Here is a 17,619-nt window from a genome sequence, read left to right on the forward strand (position 1 = left end):
ATGAAGCATGAATGTTAATAAGCCCACCAGCTTCAATGAAGTTTCATTCAGTGACCAGCATGACATAATAATAAAAGATTCAAACAGTTGCCAGAGATGCAGAGCATTGTGAACCCACAAAGTTAACAAAAACAACACTACTAGGTCAGGGTTGGCACAAAGGAGGTGGAAAAAACCAAGATGCATACTTTCAGAACAAATTCAAGGTGGACTGATCTATGCCATCTAGTCCGTTAGCATAATTTGAGTCCCATGATGGGAGCTTTATACAGAGTAGTTTGACTAGTTTACTTCAAACCTGTAAGTAAATTGTCATTCTCCAAAACACCCTTTCAGTCAGAAAAAACATTTTGTGAAATCCGTGAACAACATCATCAGTATCTCAACTCCAGAACAGCGAGTGAAAGCCTCAAAGAAGAATACAGCGTTACATTGACTGAATTTTTAAAAGTCAAGTTGGCAAAGCTGGGAGCGGCAAGGGAAGATGCTGATGAGGTTGTTTTACCATTTTAAAAGAAGTACCACCTCTTAGGTATGCAATAAGGTGGACTCTACCAGTGTCATCTTCGGTAATATGAAGATCCTTCAAATAGTGTGGCTCCTTTTTTTAGGGGATGAAAAATAAGGATGAGTAGAGGAGAGGGAAGAAATACTTCTGAACAAATGGGAAGACAAAAACAAGATTGGAAAAGGAATGAAGAGAATTGTTCATGATTCTTAACCCATCTGGAGACAGGAAGAGCCACTGGAACGGCAGTGAGGCCACTCTCATGAGCCCCATGCTAATAGCCTTAATGCAAAGACAAAGGAGCGGCTTGGCTTTAATACAGCAAGAATTTCTCGTCCATGAGGTGGGAGTTCAGAATTCTAATTTGCTTCTCAAGAACAAAATAGTCTACGCTTTGATTTGGCAATCTGAAAATATTTGCTTTTCTGAACTTTCACAAATCCACAGCAGGTTATTACACCAGTGGACACTAATTTTTGGTTCATTAATAAGCGGAATTTTACACTAGTGTATTTTGTGATAACAATTTGCAAGAAAAATCATTGCTTTTAGCACACAGTGGATTGATCTGGTGGCAGTCTCTTGGCAAAATAAGCCCTGAATGATGGGACCTTAGAGGATGGAAAAATAGGCAGCAAAGAAAGATTCAAAGAGTTCCAGAAGCTCATTTCCCTGGAGTGCTCTCGTGTGACCAGACTATTATGTGGCCTGACCCTCACATCCTCCTCATACTCTCCCTGAGGTGTGGAGTGAGAGATGGAAGCCAGTCTGAACTTTTCTCTCCCACAGGATCATTCATCAACTCTTTGCATCAGTGAATCACCAAATGTAAAGGACACCGGTACTTTCGCAATAATTAGGAATCTACCTGGAATGTTCCAGCCTGGAAAATCCTCAATTTGTTACAATATGTGAGAAATAGTAACTATCATGGTTAGGGCTATGTTTGGCTTTGGATCAGTGAATTCACACAGGACTTCAGATTAAAGGCAATATGGATGGATGAGACAAATGGAGAATTTTTTAAACACTGAAGGAAATTTTTCTTCATTTGGTGTGACATGTTCTTCCTCTTTGTGCTCTCTAGTTGCAAGAGCTTTCATGATGAAGGCACTGGCTGTCACTATTGCTGTTTCTTATTATCCTTGTGCTCATAACTGTAATGAATGGGATGCACATTAAAACCATTCCTCAACCTAGTTAGTTAGAAGGCCCTAGCTTGGTAGCAATAACTGGTAGCTATATAAGTTGTTTTTGTTTTGAGGTTTGGTATGGTGTTTTGTTTTTTTTTTTTTAATTTAAAGAGTATTTTATGTACAGAAAAGATTCAAACCCTCACAGTGCTTAAGCTTTTTACAATTCTCTTCATATTTATGGAGACTCAAGATGACATAGCCAGTTCAAAAAACAGCTTCTGGCTACCAATACTGACCTAGCATGGAAAAATCAATATAATTACAAAAGCAATTAAGCATGGCAAGTAAGAAACCCAGCCTTTGCTCAATCTAAAGCAATTTAGATTAACACAAACATAACAGCCAAAATACTCCTTTCTCATCGATTGATCTTAGCAAAATTGAACTTGCAATACATCAAATCACAATAATCACCGGGTGTGTGCCTAAGGTCACTAGGGTTAACAAAACCACCTTCAAAACTCACAGTGCTGGTAGTGGGTTACAGCAAAGGTTAAAATGATGGGAAAGCAGACAGAGTGAAGAGATGGATTATTTAGGCAGCCTTGAGACTTGAAAGTATCTGGAATCACTCTGAGCAAGCACCAGCACTTTCTAAATATAAAATATCAGAAAATCCCCAGTAATGAGTTAGCAAGTTATGAATACATGGTTGTGTTGGGAAAAAGCACATTCTACTTCTAATGTTTTCTGAAAATAGGAAAGCAAGCAAACTGCCCCTCCAAATAGCATGCTCTCCATTAAACTAAAAAATCTTTGGAGGGAAGACTTGGACACGCAATAAATTAGATACGGGGAGGACCAAATGCACAGGAAAATGACTGTAACTAAGTCAGACTTAACTAGCCTAAGAATTGCTGGCTCTTTCTATAAGCAATCAATTAAATGATCAGAAAATCAGAAAAAACTCTGTAAAAGAGTGACTTCTTGAAAACATCATCACCTTGTACGTATTTTGTCAGTGAAGAAACAGATCAAAGCGCCTTAACTAAGTGTGAAGCCTCACTCTTCACATCTCATTAGAGAATTTGGCCACTATGAACCAACTTTAAACCACAGCAGTTCTACGAGGTATGTTGCATTCAGATGCAAACAATGAACCCATGTTACTAACATATCTCCATTTTAGAAGAGCACAATATTGTTTGGCTTTATGAACACACGTAAATTGAAATTATACATTCATAATGCCTCTCTCTGGGTCAGTGCAGTTTTATGACTTTAATCATGAGGAGAAGAATTAGCACATTAAATGCTCAAAATAGCTCTGTGGACACTGTCTGTAGAAAAATCAAAAAATACATAAATGAATAAAACAAACTAACTCTAACAATTGTATCTAAACCCCCATAAAGCTACATGACATTGGTGCTTTTATTTGACTTCTTTCATTGGGATTAGACTGACCACTATTTTACACAGATAAAAGTACATAAAAATCATGGCATGATTTAACTGAAAATAGAAATGAATAGGTAAGGAGATTCATGATTCTTTTCTTCATGAACTACATTTCCCTTCTATTTTATCAACTACATTGAAAACATAGTTAACAACACTGATTTGCAATTTTTTTCTAAACCCAGAGAGCAAGGAGATAATTTCTTTTATGTTGATAATAAATAACACTTCCAAATTCCACAAGTTCTGTGAGAAATAGAAATAAAGCTTTTAGAAAGAAAAAGTACCATTACCAGATTTCAGGATTGACATTTCCCTTGCAAGGTAAGGAGCTGCAGAGATTTTGTTGAATTGCATAATAATGGCATCGACAAACAGTGAAAATGCAAAATTCCTAACTAAAATCCTGGATAAGAATGGAAAATAATATCTTCTTTCATTTATTTTGTGTCAAATGCATTAATCATCTGCAAGATGAGAAAGCCTGTAAGATGAGAACACATTTTGAAAATCTGCAAAGCATCTGTATAGATGGCAAATGAGCAAACAAAATGAATACCTGCACAAGCCCCAGAGGTATAATATTTGCAGCAAAGTTCTTGCATAGGTACCAACCCTTAAGTATCACTTGGAATATAGTACATTTGGCAACTGACTCCATATTTTAAATTTAGTAACTTACATAAAAATATTTCTCCCACATATATCTGAGAGAAGAAGAGAACAATTTTATACTCCTTTAAATCTGACCATTCTTTTTTCCAGATTTTCAGAATATTCATTTTCACATGAGTTGTCTCTTTTGGAAGGGCCTCCTCCTGATGCCCTCGAACAGTTTTGTCTTTGCTCTTCAGCTTGCTCTTTTGTATGATTTCTCTAAATATCTGAGATTTTGCTTCATCTTTTTACTACAGCTTCAACATACTGATAGAACAATGATAGCAAAGTGGCATAATTTTTTTAACACATTCCTCTGAAGGCTAACAGTAACCCTATCAGAGACCGTGTCCTTACTGCACAGATCTGTCATTATGTCAACCTATTGGATAGGGCAAATGTTTGGAAACACATAAGCAAGCACCACAGATTGTCTAATGAATCTTTTCCAAATGGAGCTGTGTTTTCATAATCTATGCCTTTAATTATTGTTACCATTTAGCTATCAGTCCACAGTCATCATTAAAACCAGTACTTTCAGGCCTTGTGACAGCCTCTAGTCAGTCAACTATATAAGTAACAGATATAGGTGCTCAGCACTTCTGCGGCCCAGGCCAGTAACTTATTTACTTGAATATGGATTTAAAATGCTAAGATTTAGATCCAAAACTTCAAAAATGTAAAGAAGCATCAAGCAAGTATTCAAAAAATGGCAGGAGGGATGACAGGAATGTGTCCCTTTGCTAAGTCCTTGAAACAGCTGGTCCCTACCAACTTCCACTGTGGTGCCAGAAAACAAGCTAAAATCCAAGGGCATTTTTGTACCAGTGCCAATAGGTGGTGGATCAGTTCTCAGCTCTTTCTTTTTCACAGTATGAGCTTTCCAAGTTCCTGTAGTACCCGTCAAACCGAGTTTGACAATTGGGTCAAGGGCCTGTCTGTAAGTGCTGAAGTTTGATGAGCCTGAAATCCCTGTTCCAACATTAATAGCCTTATTTCATAGAGTTCTATCTCCTACAAGTGGATCTCTGAAAAGACTCCTGTGTGTTTGTCCTCACTGAAATGTAACTTGAGCTCATGGTTCAACAGTCATTAGTACCAGATCTGAGCAGTACTGAATTACAAAGAACTACAAACTGTATCTTGATTAAGTGCAGACGAAGCATCTGTAAAACTATCCAGTGTGTCCAACATAGAGAACATACCAAACTTCATGGTTTTGCACCAGTTGTTGGAGAATGGAAAATACTTGATCTGATGTTGAGTGACGACAATGACACTTTGTTACTCATTAAAATTTTTTGAATAAAAGAACAAAGAGAATGACTTTATACCAAGTCAATGTGTTTTGCTTCATGTGTCTGCAGCATTTTGATTCAGTATTAGGATCAAGAAGTTGGAGGTTGGGTACTGTTGAAACATGGCCTGGATCAGAAGCTGATTTCTAATTTTGCATAAAACTGTTAAGTCAAGTGCGCACTGGTGTTCTGAACAACTGAGATGGCCATCAGACATATGGACACAGCACAATGCATCAGTGATTAGCAGTCATGCTGAAAATACAGCCAATACTTCTAACCAAAGGGCTATTCATAATGTGACTTAAGCAGCATCTTCAGTCAAGTCAAAGACAACTCTTTTCATTCTGAGATAAAATAATTACATAACTCTAATGACTCACTGGGAATTTACATGCCGGTTATCTTATAAGCTTTGTTAGACAAATGTTGCTAATAAGTAGCAGGAACATTTTTTGAGTGACCGTTTAAGAAATGGCTATTGTGAGGCATTTTGATTTTTTTTTTTTTCTTTTTCTCTTAGCAATAGAGGAAACAAACATACTGAATACTTGAGATAACTACAGATCTCAGGCTTTATGTCATGTTGAGTCTGCACAGTTAACATCACCTCTAAATAGATAAAACTGACATAAGAAATACCGAAAAGAGCTAAACGGGAATTTTGGAATGTTTACTCCCAGGGAGAATAGTAAAAACAAAGCTACATACCCTTTAAAGGTTCCCTTGAGGGTTTCTAATGAAATTAGAATGAGAATCTTAACAGTGACATTAAATATACATTTCAATATAAATTAGTATAACTGAGATAATTTTAACCGTAATGTTTTCTGTTATGGATACAGCTTGTTTCCACTGTCTAGTTCTCTCACTTTAAAACAAAAAATAATCTGTTGTTTTACTTTTGGGATCTTATTGATGGCTGCAATAATGCAATGAGTATTTCGGTGGTTTTTAGAATTTATTTTCCTGCAGAGTTTTTCTAGTTTTCCTCAAATTTTAAATTATTATCTCTGCCTGAGACAATGCTGTCCATTTTACCAGTATTTAATGCAATTTATATTCCAAAGCAACAGTCCCTAGTTCAAGTATTTTAAAGCTTTGCCAAACTCTTTTTTTTTAATTACGAAAACATGGTCTTGTAAATACAGGGACCGGGCTTCTGAAGAAGGCAAAGCAATTGCACAAGATTTTTCCTGGTCTATGGGACTGTTCTTAGTTAACTTTTTGAGTGCATTCCATCTCAGCTATGGAGGGATAGCGAAAACATGCTTGTCTTCCCTTCACATCACTTTCAACCTGTTTAACTCGAGTTAAATATTTATTTTACACATCCAGTGGAACAATGTCTGGATGCCTGTAACTAATTTGCTAAGAAAATCCTTCCTAACTGAGTGCCCTAGTGTTCACAAATACCTGTAAAACACATCTTTTCATGTGTGTTTGTATATAAATGTACAACTCCTTGTTGCACTTTTGAAAGGGAGGAGTTCTTCCTTCCTCAGATTCAGATTAAAGCAAGATTAATCAAAAATTCTTGTCTACTTTTTTTTTTAAAGATACCATCTTTGCGATTTGAGGACGTCTGAGGATTTCAAGTAATACCAATAATATTTACTGTGTTCCTATACAGCTGTAGAAAAGAATACTACATAAAAGTGAGAAATGACTGAGCAAAGGACTTTGCCAGTGTTTCATAGCAAAAAACTCAGAATTCAAGAAGACAGCTTCTATGGAATAGAAAAGGTTAAAAAAGTTTAAGAGTGCATTACTTCCCCGTTCACAAGCATCAACACAGCATCTGTAAATAACTTTAAATAGAAATTAAAACAAGTTTCATACTAAGATACCAGAAATCGTGATTTATTTTCTCAAAGATTTTATACTCACAATCTCATCTCCTGGCAACCAATATCCTTCTTGTTCAATACCAGCTTTTGACCCTTTACACCCCACTGTCAGGGTTTCAACAATAAGACCATCCTTGACTGCTAAACTCAGCTGTCGTGTGGTTTCTTTTGGATGCATACCATGGACTCGAGACATATACCTGCACACAAAGCACAAGTCTTTGTTAGTGTTAAACTATAAAATGCATCAGCAAAAAGATACACTTTTTCAAATGATTTAAAATAATACACAGTCTAGTTTTAGGTTGTTTTTAAACCCTCAAAATTTATACAATTTCCCCCTTTACTCTAACTCATCTTTTCTTCCCCTTGAAGTTATCATGTACACACTTAAACAAGTAGTAGCACAGTAACCTTCTACCAAAAAAGATTATCGCACTCCAAAACTAACACACACACTGCTTGGGCTTGCCTCTGCTAAACTTCCACATCCATTTGTGCCCCTAAAGAGACTTCTTTAAATTAGCTGAAACTTGCATTTCTGTAATACTTCCTATAGCATACATACTATAGAACAAGTCTGGAGATGTACCAGTGAATCTATGTGATGCTCGTGAGTACAATACATAAAAAATGTGAAATTCATGCATCACACATGAAAACCCAACAGCTAGAGTTACAGTACTAGGTGATTTTTCCCCTTTTCTTGAGATAATCACACTGATCACACTATGATGAACTGCACTGGTGAGAACAAAACATATATAACCTAAACTCTGTATATATATGAGATGCAGGTGTGTACTGCTGACCTTTATCCAGTATAATTTACTTCTAGACCAACATCAAACGTGAACTTGGAGTAAACAACATAAAATGATCTTCCCTCAAAAAAAGATGACCTTCCTGTTTTAAAGACCATTACACTTCAGAATTTTTTTTAGCAGAATTCCAAGAATGTATCTACGAGTCACTGCACACAGAGAAGTGAAGAGAGCTACAATTGCATGCGATCAGCAGATAAGTGAATTGACTCGGAACCAATTGGAAATACCTGTTTTGTGGACATATTTTTCTAGTTATAACTCTCTTACAGTTACAGGGCTAACGGAATTTCTCTCCCTTTTTTGGTTTCTCCAGGTGCTCTGTCTTTACCTGTCTCCCAGGAGAGAAATCAGTAATTTGCCTGCTTTAAGAAAATCTGTAATTTGCCTGCTTTCTCCCACAGCATTCTCCTGGAGAAGCTGGCTGCTGACGGCTTAGGTAAGTGCACTCTGCACTGGGTTAAAAACTGGCTGGGCGGCCAAGCCCAGAGAGTGGTGGCGAATGGAGTCAAATCCAGTTGGCGGCCGGTCACGAGTGGTGTGCCCCAGGGCTCAGTACTGGGGCCGGTCCTGTTCAACATCTTCATTGATGATCTGGATGAGGGGATTGAATGCACCCTCAGTAAGTTTGCAGATGACACCAAGCTGGGTGGAAGTGTCGATCTGCTGGAAGGTAGGAAGGCCCTGCAGAGGGACCTGGACAGGCTGGATCGTTGGGCCAAGGCCAACTGCATGAGGTTCAACAAGGCTCAGTGCCAGGTCCTGCACTTGGGTCACAGCAACCCCATGCAACGCTACAGGCTGGGGGAGGAGTGGCTGGAGAGCTGCCTGGCGGAAAAGGACCTGGGGGTGTTGGCTGACAGCTGCCTGAACATGAGCCAGCAGTGTGCTCAGGTGGCCAAGAGGGCCAATGGCATCCTGGCCTGTATCAGGAATAGTGTGGCCAGCAGGACCAGGGAGGTGATGGTGCCCCTGTACTCGGCACTGGAGAGGCCACACCTCGAGTACTGTGTTCAGTTTTGGGCCCCTCACTACAAGAAGGACATTGAGGTGCTGGAGCGTGTCCAGAGGAGGGCAACGAAGCTGGTGAAGGGTCTGGAGCACAAGTCTTATGAGGAGCGGCTGAGGGAGCTGGGGTTGTTTAGTCTGGAGAAGAGGAGGCTGAGGGGAGACCTTATTGCTCTCTACAACTACCTGACAGGAGGTTGTAGCGAGGTGGGGGTCGGTCTCTTCTCCCTAGTAACGAGTGATAGGACGAGAGGAAAAGGCCTCAAGCTGCGCCAGGGGACGTTTAGGTTAGACATTAGGAAAAACTTCTTCACTGAAAGGGTGGTCAAGCTTTGGAACAGGCTGCCCGGGAAGTGGTTGAGTCTCCATCCCTGGAGGTATTTAAAGAACAGATAGATGTGGTGCTCGAGGACATGGTATAGATGGACTTGGCAGTGCTGGGTTAACGGTTGGACTCGATGATCTTAAGGGTCTTTTCCAACCTTCACGATTCTATGATTCTATGAAAGCTGTCAGCTATAGTATCCTCTATTTCATACTTGATAATGAATTCCAGTAATCATGATTCTTTTGCAACTGTCATCACAAACATCTTCACAAAAAATACAATTATTTAATGTCAGGAGCAAACTTGAGGAAAATTTATTTTAAAGCAGTAGCATTACATAGGGAAAAAAAAAGTTACATCAGTTCAGATTTTCTTTTTAGTAACAGGCTGACAGGAACTTTTAATGCCTTAGAAGTTACAAACTTACAATAAGGGACGAAGACCTCTCTAGTGGTCAACCCTCCAATCAACCCTTCTCTTTGAAGACATATGATTTTCAAACTTCTTATTCTTTTGGATGCGTAAAGGTCTTTTCCAATCCTGCATTCTCTCTCAAACTTTTTGCTGACAACTGGTTTACCCTAGTCCACAGGACCCTCAGGACCCTGTGGACGATGGTCACTCTTGGTTTCATTCCCAAACTCACTCACAGTTACCCTGTGTGGAGGGAAACCAAATGCATATAATCATATAGTAAATTTCTGATTGAGTAGAAGTATATATTTGTGTAGTACATTATACAATAATCAGAGCAACACAGGAAATTTACAAATTTCTGCCTGGTATCAAATGCAGCACATTTGGAGGATCTTGGGTATTTTTTAGGGTAAAAACTCTTAGATGCTGCCATTTACTGTATTTTACAATGTCTACCGCAACATGGTCCAAGTCTGGTTGGTTTGTGCATTCTACTACTGCATAAAAAGTAAGTAATAATAAACAAAATTAATATAGGAAGAACAAAATTCTGTGCAAGTCTGTGAACCAAGCTAATATATCTCAATCTTATGCTGGCTAGCAAAAAGGATCGAGGGCCAAGCAATGACTGAGAAGATAGGCACATCAGTTCAGTTCTGTATCACACTGGGTGGATGCTCATCTGCCCAACCTGATGCCTCTCTGCTTCTGTAGAAACCTAAACTCAACATGAGAACCTGTTCAAGTGATATTAACAAGTCAGTAAAATGAGTTTTCCAAGTTCTCCGAATTCCAAGGAGAGCTTAAACGGCAAATCTATTACTTCACTTTCAAACAGAGTGCAAGTGAACACTATTAGTTTGCTGAGGCATAAAGTGCTGAAGCTTTGAAACTGTCTGAAATAGGGAAAACAAATCATTTGTTTATATACTCATGTTACATGTATTTCGTGTGTGTGTACACATATACATATATTTATGCAAACACAACTAGCTTTTTAAAGTGCAAATTCTCTTTGTCAGCATTTGCTAACTTTATTGGTTGTTCAGCAAATTTCCATTTTAACTCTGTACTAACAACCTCCCTGTCAGAGCCACAGCATTCATGTCTTCTGCAATTTCTTCAAGTCCTTAACAGGCCTCAAAATACATAGCATAAGTACTAACTATCATTCTTCCCATTTTACTGATGGAACAAATCAGGCATTGAGCAAGGAAGTGATTTCCCTACAGTTATACAGCAGGCTGCTATATGTCTGAGAACAGAAATCAAGTATTAACCCAGTGCCATAATCTTCACTGCATCCTGCTGAAGAAACCATGTATTTTGCATTGCATCATCCATAGTTGCAGAAACACAGTCCAACAAAACTCTGGAATGTAAGCTACACGTTTTGTGATTATTTCTCACTTGCATCTCTGAACAGAACAGATACATCATACAAACCAAAAAGCCTTAAACCAACTCTGATCAGCTAAGAGGTTTAATCTGCCTATTTCAACTGTGTCAGGGTGTGCACTAGTGAAAAGGAGCACAAGGCTCAGAATCTCCCATTTCTCAAATCTAAACTGTGTTCTCAACCGGAGTGAAAGTACTGCCACCAACTAAACAATCTCCTCCTTTTCTCCACCTGTAAATCAGGAGCAACAAATCCCCAGTGGCTTTCTGAAGAATACTTTGGTCAATGTTCAGACTGTGCAGCCTGAAGATCCACAAGGGCCATGTTTTCCATGTTTGAAGTAAAATGCTCTCAGCTTTCATAGGAAAGCACACACATGTAGAGAGAATGTTTTTACTTCGAAGAGTAGAATTGCTGTTAGAAAAGTGCCCCCTCCCCCCGAGTTTTTACTTATATTAAAACCTGTGATGTGTATGTGGCTAGATATTCACAAAGACTACAAAACAACACTGGCAGGGTCTGGATGAAATCCTACCTTGTTTCTTTTCAGCCAGGATGGCAGCTAAACTAAGAAGCTATTAAGGCACAGGATTTGAACCAGAAAAGATAGTTAGAAGTTCTTTAATAATGAAATGTGAAAAACTGTCACAACACATGAAAGATGCTGGAAACACAAAATAAGTTGAATTCCAGCCTAGAGACAGAAAGCATGATGTCTGGAGTCCTAACTACCACATCAGACTCATTACCGGATTGGGAAAAAACAATGTTGAAATGTCTTTGTGCTAAAGTGACACTACTAATCCAGGGAGCACACGTCTTTTCCTGGCACTGCATACACTGGAGCATCTGGCACCAAGAAGTTAAAAAACAAGTAAGAGAGATAAAGCAATCCCCAGTTGCTGTTTTCAACAGAAGCTGATTAGCCTTACCTTGGAGACAGGGAGTTGAAGCAATACTGGTTTGTTATGCTCTTGCCCAGTTCTCCATATCAACAGACTGGGAAGCGTAATACAATCCCTATCCTGCTATTACCTAGCCAGCCACGAGAAGTAAAGCAAATATGCTTTCAGATAGGTGAGAACAAGGCATGAAGACAAAGTAAAATCCCCTAAATCAGCAAACCAGCCCTAATCAGATAGGGGGCTGAAACAACCATTTCAAAATACAATTTAACTGCGCTAATCCCTACTATATAAAATGAGGGTCTGTCTGATGAAAAGAGGAGCTTTGGTCTGATAATCTGCATGTTAAATTCCAAATCTCACCAAATGAGGCTGCCTGTCTGCAGGACACAGAAGCAACTGAACTGCTGCTCAATATCACAGTTTATAGGTCAGTATCTTCTCCATTTATGAACTGGCAGCATAAACCTCCATGACATTAGCATAGAAGAACCTTAGCAAATCTAGCAAAATTACAGTTTTTATAATCAACATCTAAGAGCCTACTAAAGCATGTTTTCAGTTATTGCAACACCACTTGGAAAGCAAAGGATAAGACTCTTTAGCATGTAGGTTGTTCATTACCACCCTTAAACAAACGTCAGCACTGTCATACCATCAGATGTATATGTAAATGTGCTGACCTTCAGAAACAAGATACTACCAACAGAATCAGGTAAATGCACATGTGCACATAGCTAATATATGTGCACACCTGTCCAACAGCAAAAGAAAAAATGTAGAGGAGAACAATAGTGGATAATCATTAATAGATTTGTAGATTATGTGTGTGTGTGCATGGTCATCTCTATTTAGTACACAAAATACCAAGCAGAAAAATGTGAAATAACAATTTTAAACCTATTTGGCACTGCAGATAAACAGTAGTGAGGTCTTTTCAAATTTAGCAGCAATAAAATACCATCATATTCTTGTGTTTATATACCTCATTCTTGTTACCTATCCCAAACCCCTGACCCTCTCTCAGACACCACAGGGACAGCCCAAGGGGTCAGCACAGCTGGAGGTGAGGACTCGAGCAGTTCTCGCAGGCCTCATGGCATCCAGGAGCCACACAGCCAGCTGCTGCACACCCCACCTGAGCCATGCTGCAATGACAGGGGAGGAATGATACACGGGGAAACCTGGTACCTGTCCTTCCAGAGTCTCTCTCCTTCATAGCAACAAACTGCAGAAGCTCCTGTAACTCATGCCACTACTAAGTGATAACTGGATCTTGCCCTCCCTTTGCTAAACAAAACTGGACCACAGGAGTACCTTAATCCACCTCTAAACTGCGTGCCTGCCCAATACGCAGGAGACACTACAGAAGCACCAAAGTCTGTCAGCATATGAGCAGTTCACACCTAAAACTTCAAAAAAATTTTCTCAAACTAGCCAGTGTTCAGCATGTCTTTCTATTCAAAACCTACATCTAACACATGTGCTTCATAACACACCTTAAAACTCAAGAAAAAGGTTTGTTTTGATCTAAGGGGTGTGGAGGAAGATGACTGTAAAGCCGCCATCACCATGGGAGCAAAACAGATACAAAAGTAGCTGGCACTTGCAGGGGATCAGATGGTGAACTTTTCGCCTACAGCTGTCGCACAGCTCACAACTCTTTTGCTTGGTGCTGTCCAAGACACAACACGAAGCCAAACCCTGTCCCAAAGAGCTTAATACACATGGCCACAAAATAATGCACATAAATAGCTAACTCTGCCCCCAAAGAGTCCTCCTGAAGGCAACTTGTCTACGGAGATGCAGCAAATGGTTTAAATGGGCACAGCTGTGTTCTGGGCCAAAAAAACAAAGCTGGCCAAGGAAGGAAGGAGGTAAGGTACTTAAGGTGGAAAGTTGACAACGCAAGTATTTAAAAAATAATCACAGTTTTCTGGACTCATAAGGAATTGCATTTTCAGCCACCTGAACTCATCAAAAGGAAAATACTGAAAAAATGCTACAGCAAGCATCTCTGTAAAAGACTAAAGTAAAATACATATAGGAAATAGCTGCCTTTTATAAAATACAACAGTCTGACAAGTGTAGGTAGATGCTAATTTTAGTGGCAAACACTGTAATCTTGGTCTGATCAATTATCTCTGTCTATGCTGGATGCCTCCGCCCTCCACGACACGAAGGGAAGTAGCAGTCTGCTGGCAGCAGCAGACTATCTGCTAAGCAACTCACCCAGGGAGAAACAGAGGTCTTGAGATTTCCTTGTGTGCACAGCCCATCTCACAACTGAGATCTGATAAAACACAGCAGATCCCATTAAACGCAACTGAAAGACTGCCATTAATTTTAGATGTTACCTACAGGTATATAAAAATGTCCTAGATTCAGGGACAGACCTTAAGGAATAATACATAAATTGGAAGGAAAGCAGCCAAAAATCTATTCCGAGTTTTATATAGTGTTCCTACCTCTGGTGAGAAATGATGCCTTTTGCTTTAGATTCAGGGTATGACAGCAGTTTTATAGAAGGCCCACGCACTTCTTTTAAGATTTTTTTTAATTTGCAAAGAATAGGTCACATGGTCATAATTAAAGTAAAAATGGAAGAGATGGCTGTGATTATGTTTTTGGGTTTTTTTTTCTGGTAACAAATACAGCTACATAGCATAAGAACTTAAAACATCCAGGTTCAAATCTCAGGAATCCACTAGTTATCCTTATGGAGAGCCAGGTGAAGATTTGTGCTCACAGTTGTATCTCCAGGTCTCAACTCGGAAGCGTAGGCTGCCTGCTCCCACCAGATACAGCACTGTGGTACAAATCAACTTGCACAAAACTCAGGCTAAACATTATGGGTATTTGTATTTCAAAACAGTATCTCTGAAATATATATTCCCTGCTTGCCAGAAACTGAGAGCTGGCCTGAGAGCTCAAAACAATACAGACACACAGAGAAAGTAGAACTGTTTACAGTGAGGACATAGCAGCACACTTTGTTTTCTAAGATGCTTTTTGATATGTTTACAGTTTCTGAAGTTTCGACTCTGGATTAAATTCACTAAGATAAAGACAACCAAAGCATAACATTCTTCCTCTGTATTTACACTTCACAAAGGAGGACCAGGGAGAATCTCCCTCCTTTGTTGGATGCGGAGGGAAACATTGCCACGAGGGATGAGGAGAAGGCTGAGGTACTTAATGCCTTCTTTGCCTCAGTCTTTAATAGTCAGACTGGTCATCCTCAGGGTTTTCAGGCCCCTGAGCTGGGAGATGGAGACAGGAAGCAGAATGAAGCCCCGGTTGTCGAAGAGGTGGCAGTCACCGACCTGCTCCTCCGCCTGGATGCTCACAAGTTCATGGGGCCAGACAGGATCCACCCGAGGATAATGAGGGAGCTGGCAGAAGAGCTCACCAAGCCACTCTCCATCATTTATCAGCAGTCCTGGTCAATCGGGGAGGTCCCAGATGACTGGAAGCTAGCAAATGTGATGCCCCTCTACAAGAAGGGTTGGAAGAAGGATCCCGGGAACTACAGCCCTGTCAGCCTGACCACGGTGCCGGGAAAGGTCACGGAGCAGATCATCTTGAGTGCCATTATGTGGCACGTGCGGGACAACCAGGGGATCAGGCTCAGCCAGCATGGGTTTATGAAAGGGAGGTCCTGTTTCACTAACCTGGTCTCCTTCTACGACAAGGTGACCCACTTAGTGGATGAGGGGAAGGCTGTGGATGTTGTCTACTTGGACTTCAGTAAGGCCTTTGACACTGTCTCCCACAGCATTCTTTCTCCTGGAGAAGCTGGCTGCTGACAGCTTAGGTAAGTGCACTCTGCACTGGGTTAAAAACTGGCTGGGCGGCCAAGCCCAGAGAGTGGTGGCGAATGGAGTCAAATCCAGTTGGCGGCCGGTCACGAGTGGTGTGCCCCAGGGCTCAGTATTGGGGCCGGTCCTGTTCAACATCTTCATTGATAATCTGGATGAGGGGATTGAATGCACCCTCAGTAAGTTTGCAGATGACACCAAGCTGGGTGGAAGTGTCGATCTGCTGGAAGGTAGGGAGGCCCTGCAGAGGGACCTGGACAGGCTGGATCGTTGGGCCAGGGCCAACTGCATGAGGTTCAACAAGGCTAAGTACCAGGTCCTGCACTTGGGTCACAGCAACCCCATGCAACGCTACAGGCTGGTGGAGAAGTGGCTGGAGAGCTGCCTGGCAGAAAAGGACCTGGGGGTGTTGGCTGACAGCTGCCTGAACATGAGCCAGCAGTGTGCTCAGGTGGCCAAGAGGGCCAATGGCATCCTGGCCTGTATCAGGAATAGAGTGGCCAGCAGGACCAGGGAGGTGATGGTGCCCCTGTACTCGGCACTGGAGAGGCAGCACCTCAAGTACTGTGTTCAGTTTTGGGCCCCTCACTACAAGAAGGACATTGAGGTGCTGGAGCGTGTCCAGAGGAGGGCAACGAAGCTGGTGAAGGGTCTGGAGCACAAGTCTTATGAGGAGCGGCTGAGGGAGCTGGGGTTGTTTAGCCTGGAGAAGAGGAGGCTGAGGGGAGACCTTATTGCTCTCTACAACTACCTGACAGGAGGTTGTAGCGAGGTGGGGGTCGGTCTCTTCTCCCTAGTAACGAGTGATAGGACGAGAGGAAAAGGCCTCAAGCTGCGCCAGGGGACGTTTAGGTTAGACATTAGGAAAAACTTCTTCACTGAAAGGGTGGTCAAGCTTTGGAACAGGCTGCCCGGGAAGTGGTTGAGTCTCCATCCCTGGAGGTATTTAAAGAACGGATAGATGTGGTGCTCAAGGACATGGTATAAATGGACTTGGCAGTGCTGGGTTAACGGTTGGACTTGATGATCTTAAGGGTCTTTTCCAACCTTCACGATTCTATGATGCTATGATTCTATGAAAGAGAGATGCATGTATATGAACAGGCTGCATTTGATTTCCACTGCACTTCACATACCAACAGCACAGTGCATAGACCACATAGGCATTGACAGAGCTGTTGCCTGTGCAGTGAAACACTGATTGTATGATCTACGTTTTGTGCAGTCCAAAATTCCAAGTGGGGGACACAGAGAAACTGAGCTACAAAGAAATGATGAATTTTATTTTCTTTCTGACATCTGTATCTGCAACATTCACATTCAAGACACATACCCTAAGTAGGAAATGTTTTAAAAATTTGTTTCATCTCTCCTTCATAGTCTAGAAATACAGCATTTGCATGAATACGGAATCTAATTTTGTGCGGTGTTTTTATAAAACAAAAAGAATGCATAGACTTGATAGTGAAGCAGTGAGATCCAGCAGTTCAATGAAACTCAGATCTGCCTGATGTTTCTTCTGCTGCTGCTAAAACAAAGCTAAGGAGTAATCTTGTTTGTGTGTGCTTTAGATACCCCAGGCACCATGCAGTTTCCTATAATGTTAATCACCTGGGTCATTTCTGTCAAGAACACAGTAAATTCAACTCAGGTAATTCCTTGTTTCAGTAATATAAATTCTTACTCATACAACTTCACTATACACTTAAGATTGTGTAACTCACCAATACGAAGGTGAAAAGCAAGTAATTAAGGTACTGAACTATTCAATGCTTATCTAAAAAAAATCTCCCTTTCAGAACTACTACCACCTTCTTAAGGAGGAACTTATCTAAAAAAGGGCTCTACTCCCATTTTTTGAACCCAAAAAGTTGTATGTGATACTGCTGGTAATGCACACGTACGTGCACTGAGCACTACTGGCAAACAGGAGCACTAATTGTTCAGTAGCATTCCATGCGTATGTAAAATTGCTTGTGTATATGCAGAGCCAGTGTTCCATCCAGC

The 17,619-nt window shown here is 40.6% G+C and overlaps 1 protein-coding gene across 7 annotated transcripts in view; it reads right to left on the minus strand.

Moving 5' to 3' along the window:
• ZMYND11 (zinc finger MYND-type containing 11) overlaps nt 1–17,619 on the minus strand; it is a 113,619-nt gene that overhangs the window by 37,958 nt on the left and 58,042 nt on the right. For all 7 annotated transcript variants that reach the window (XM_087729834.1, XM_087729855.1, XM_087729825.1 and 4 more), the window contains one exon: nt 6,951–7,110. In XM_087729834.1, coding sequence (XP_087585960.1) covers nt 6,951–7,106 — 156 coding nt within the window. In that variant the 5' untranslated portion in view covers nt 7,107–7,110. The remainder of the gene's footprint in view (nt 1–6,950; nt 7,111–17,619) is intronic.

This window comes from Nipponia nippon, unplaced genomic scaffold (genome assembly GCF_047370975.1).
Source record: "Nipponia nippon isolate SJK-2023a ecotype South Korea unplaced genomic scaffold, ASM4737097v1 scaffold_1, whole genome shotgun sequence".
Taxonomy (NCBI): Eukaryota; Metazoa; Chordata; class Aves; order Pelecaniformes; family Threskiornithidae; genus Nipponia; species Nipponia nippon.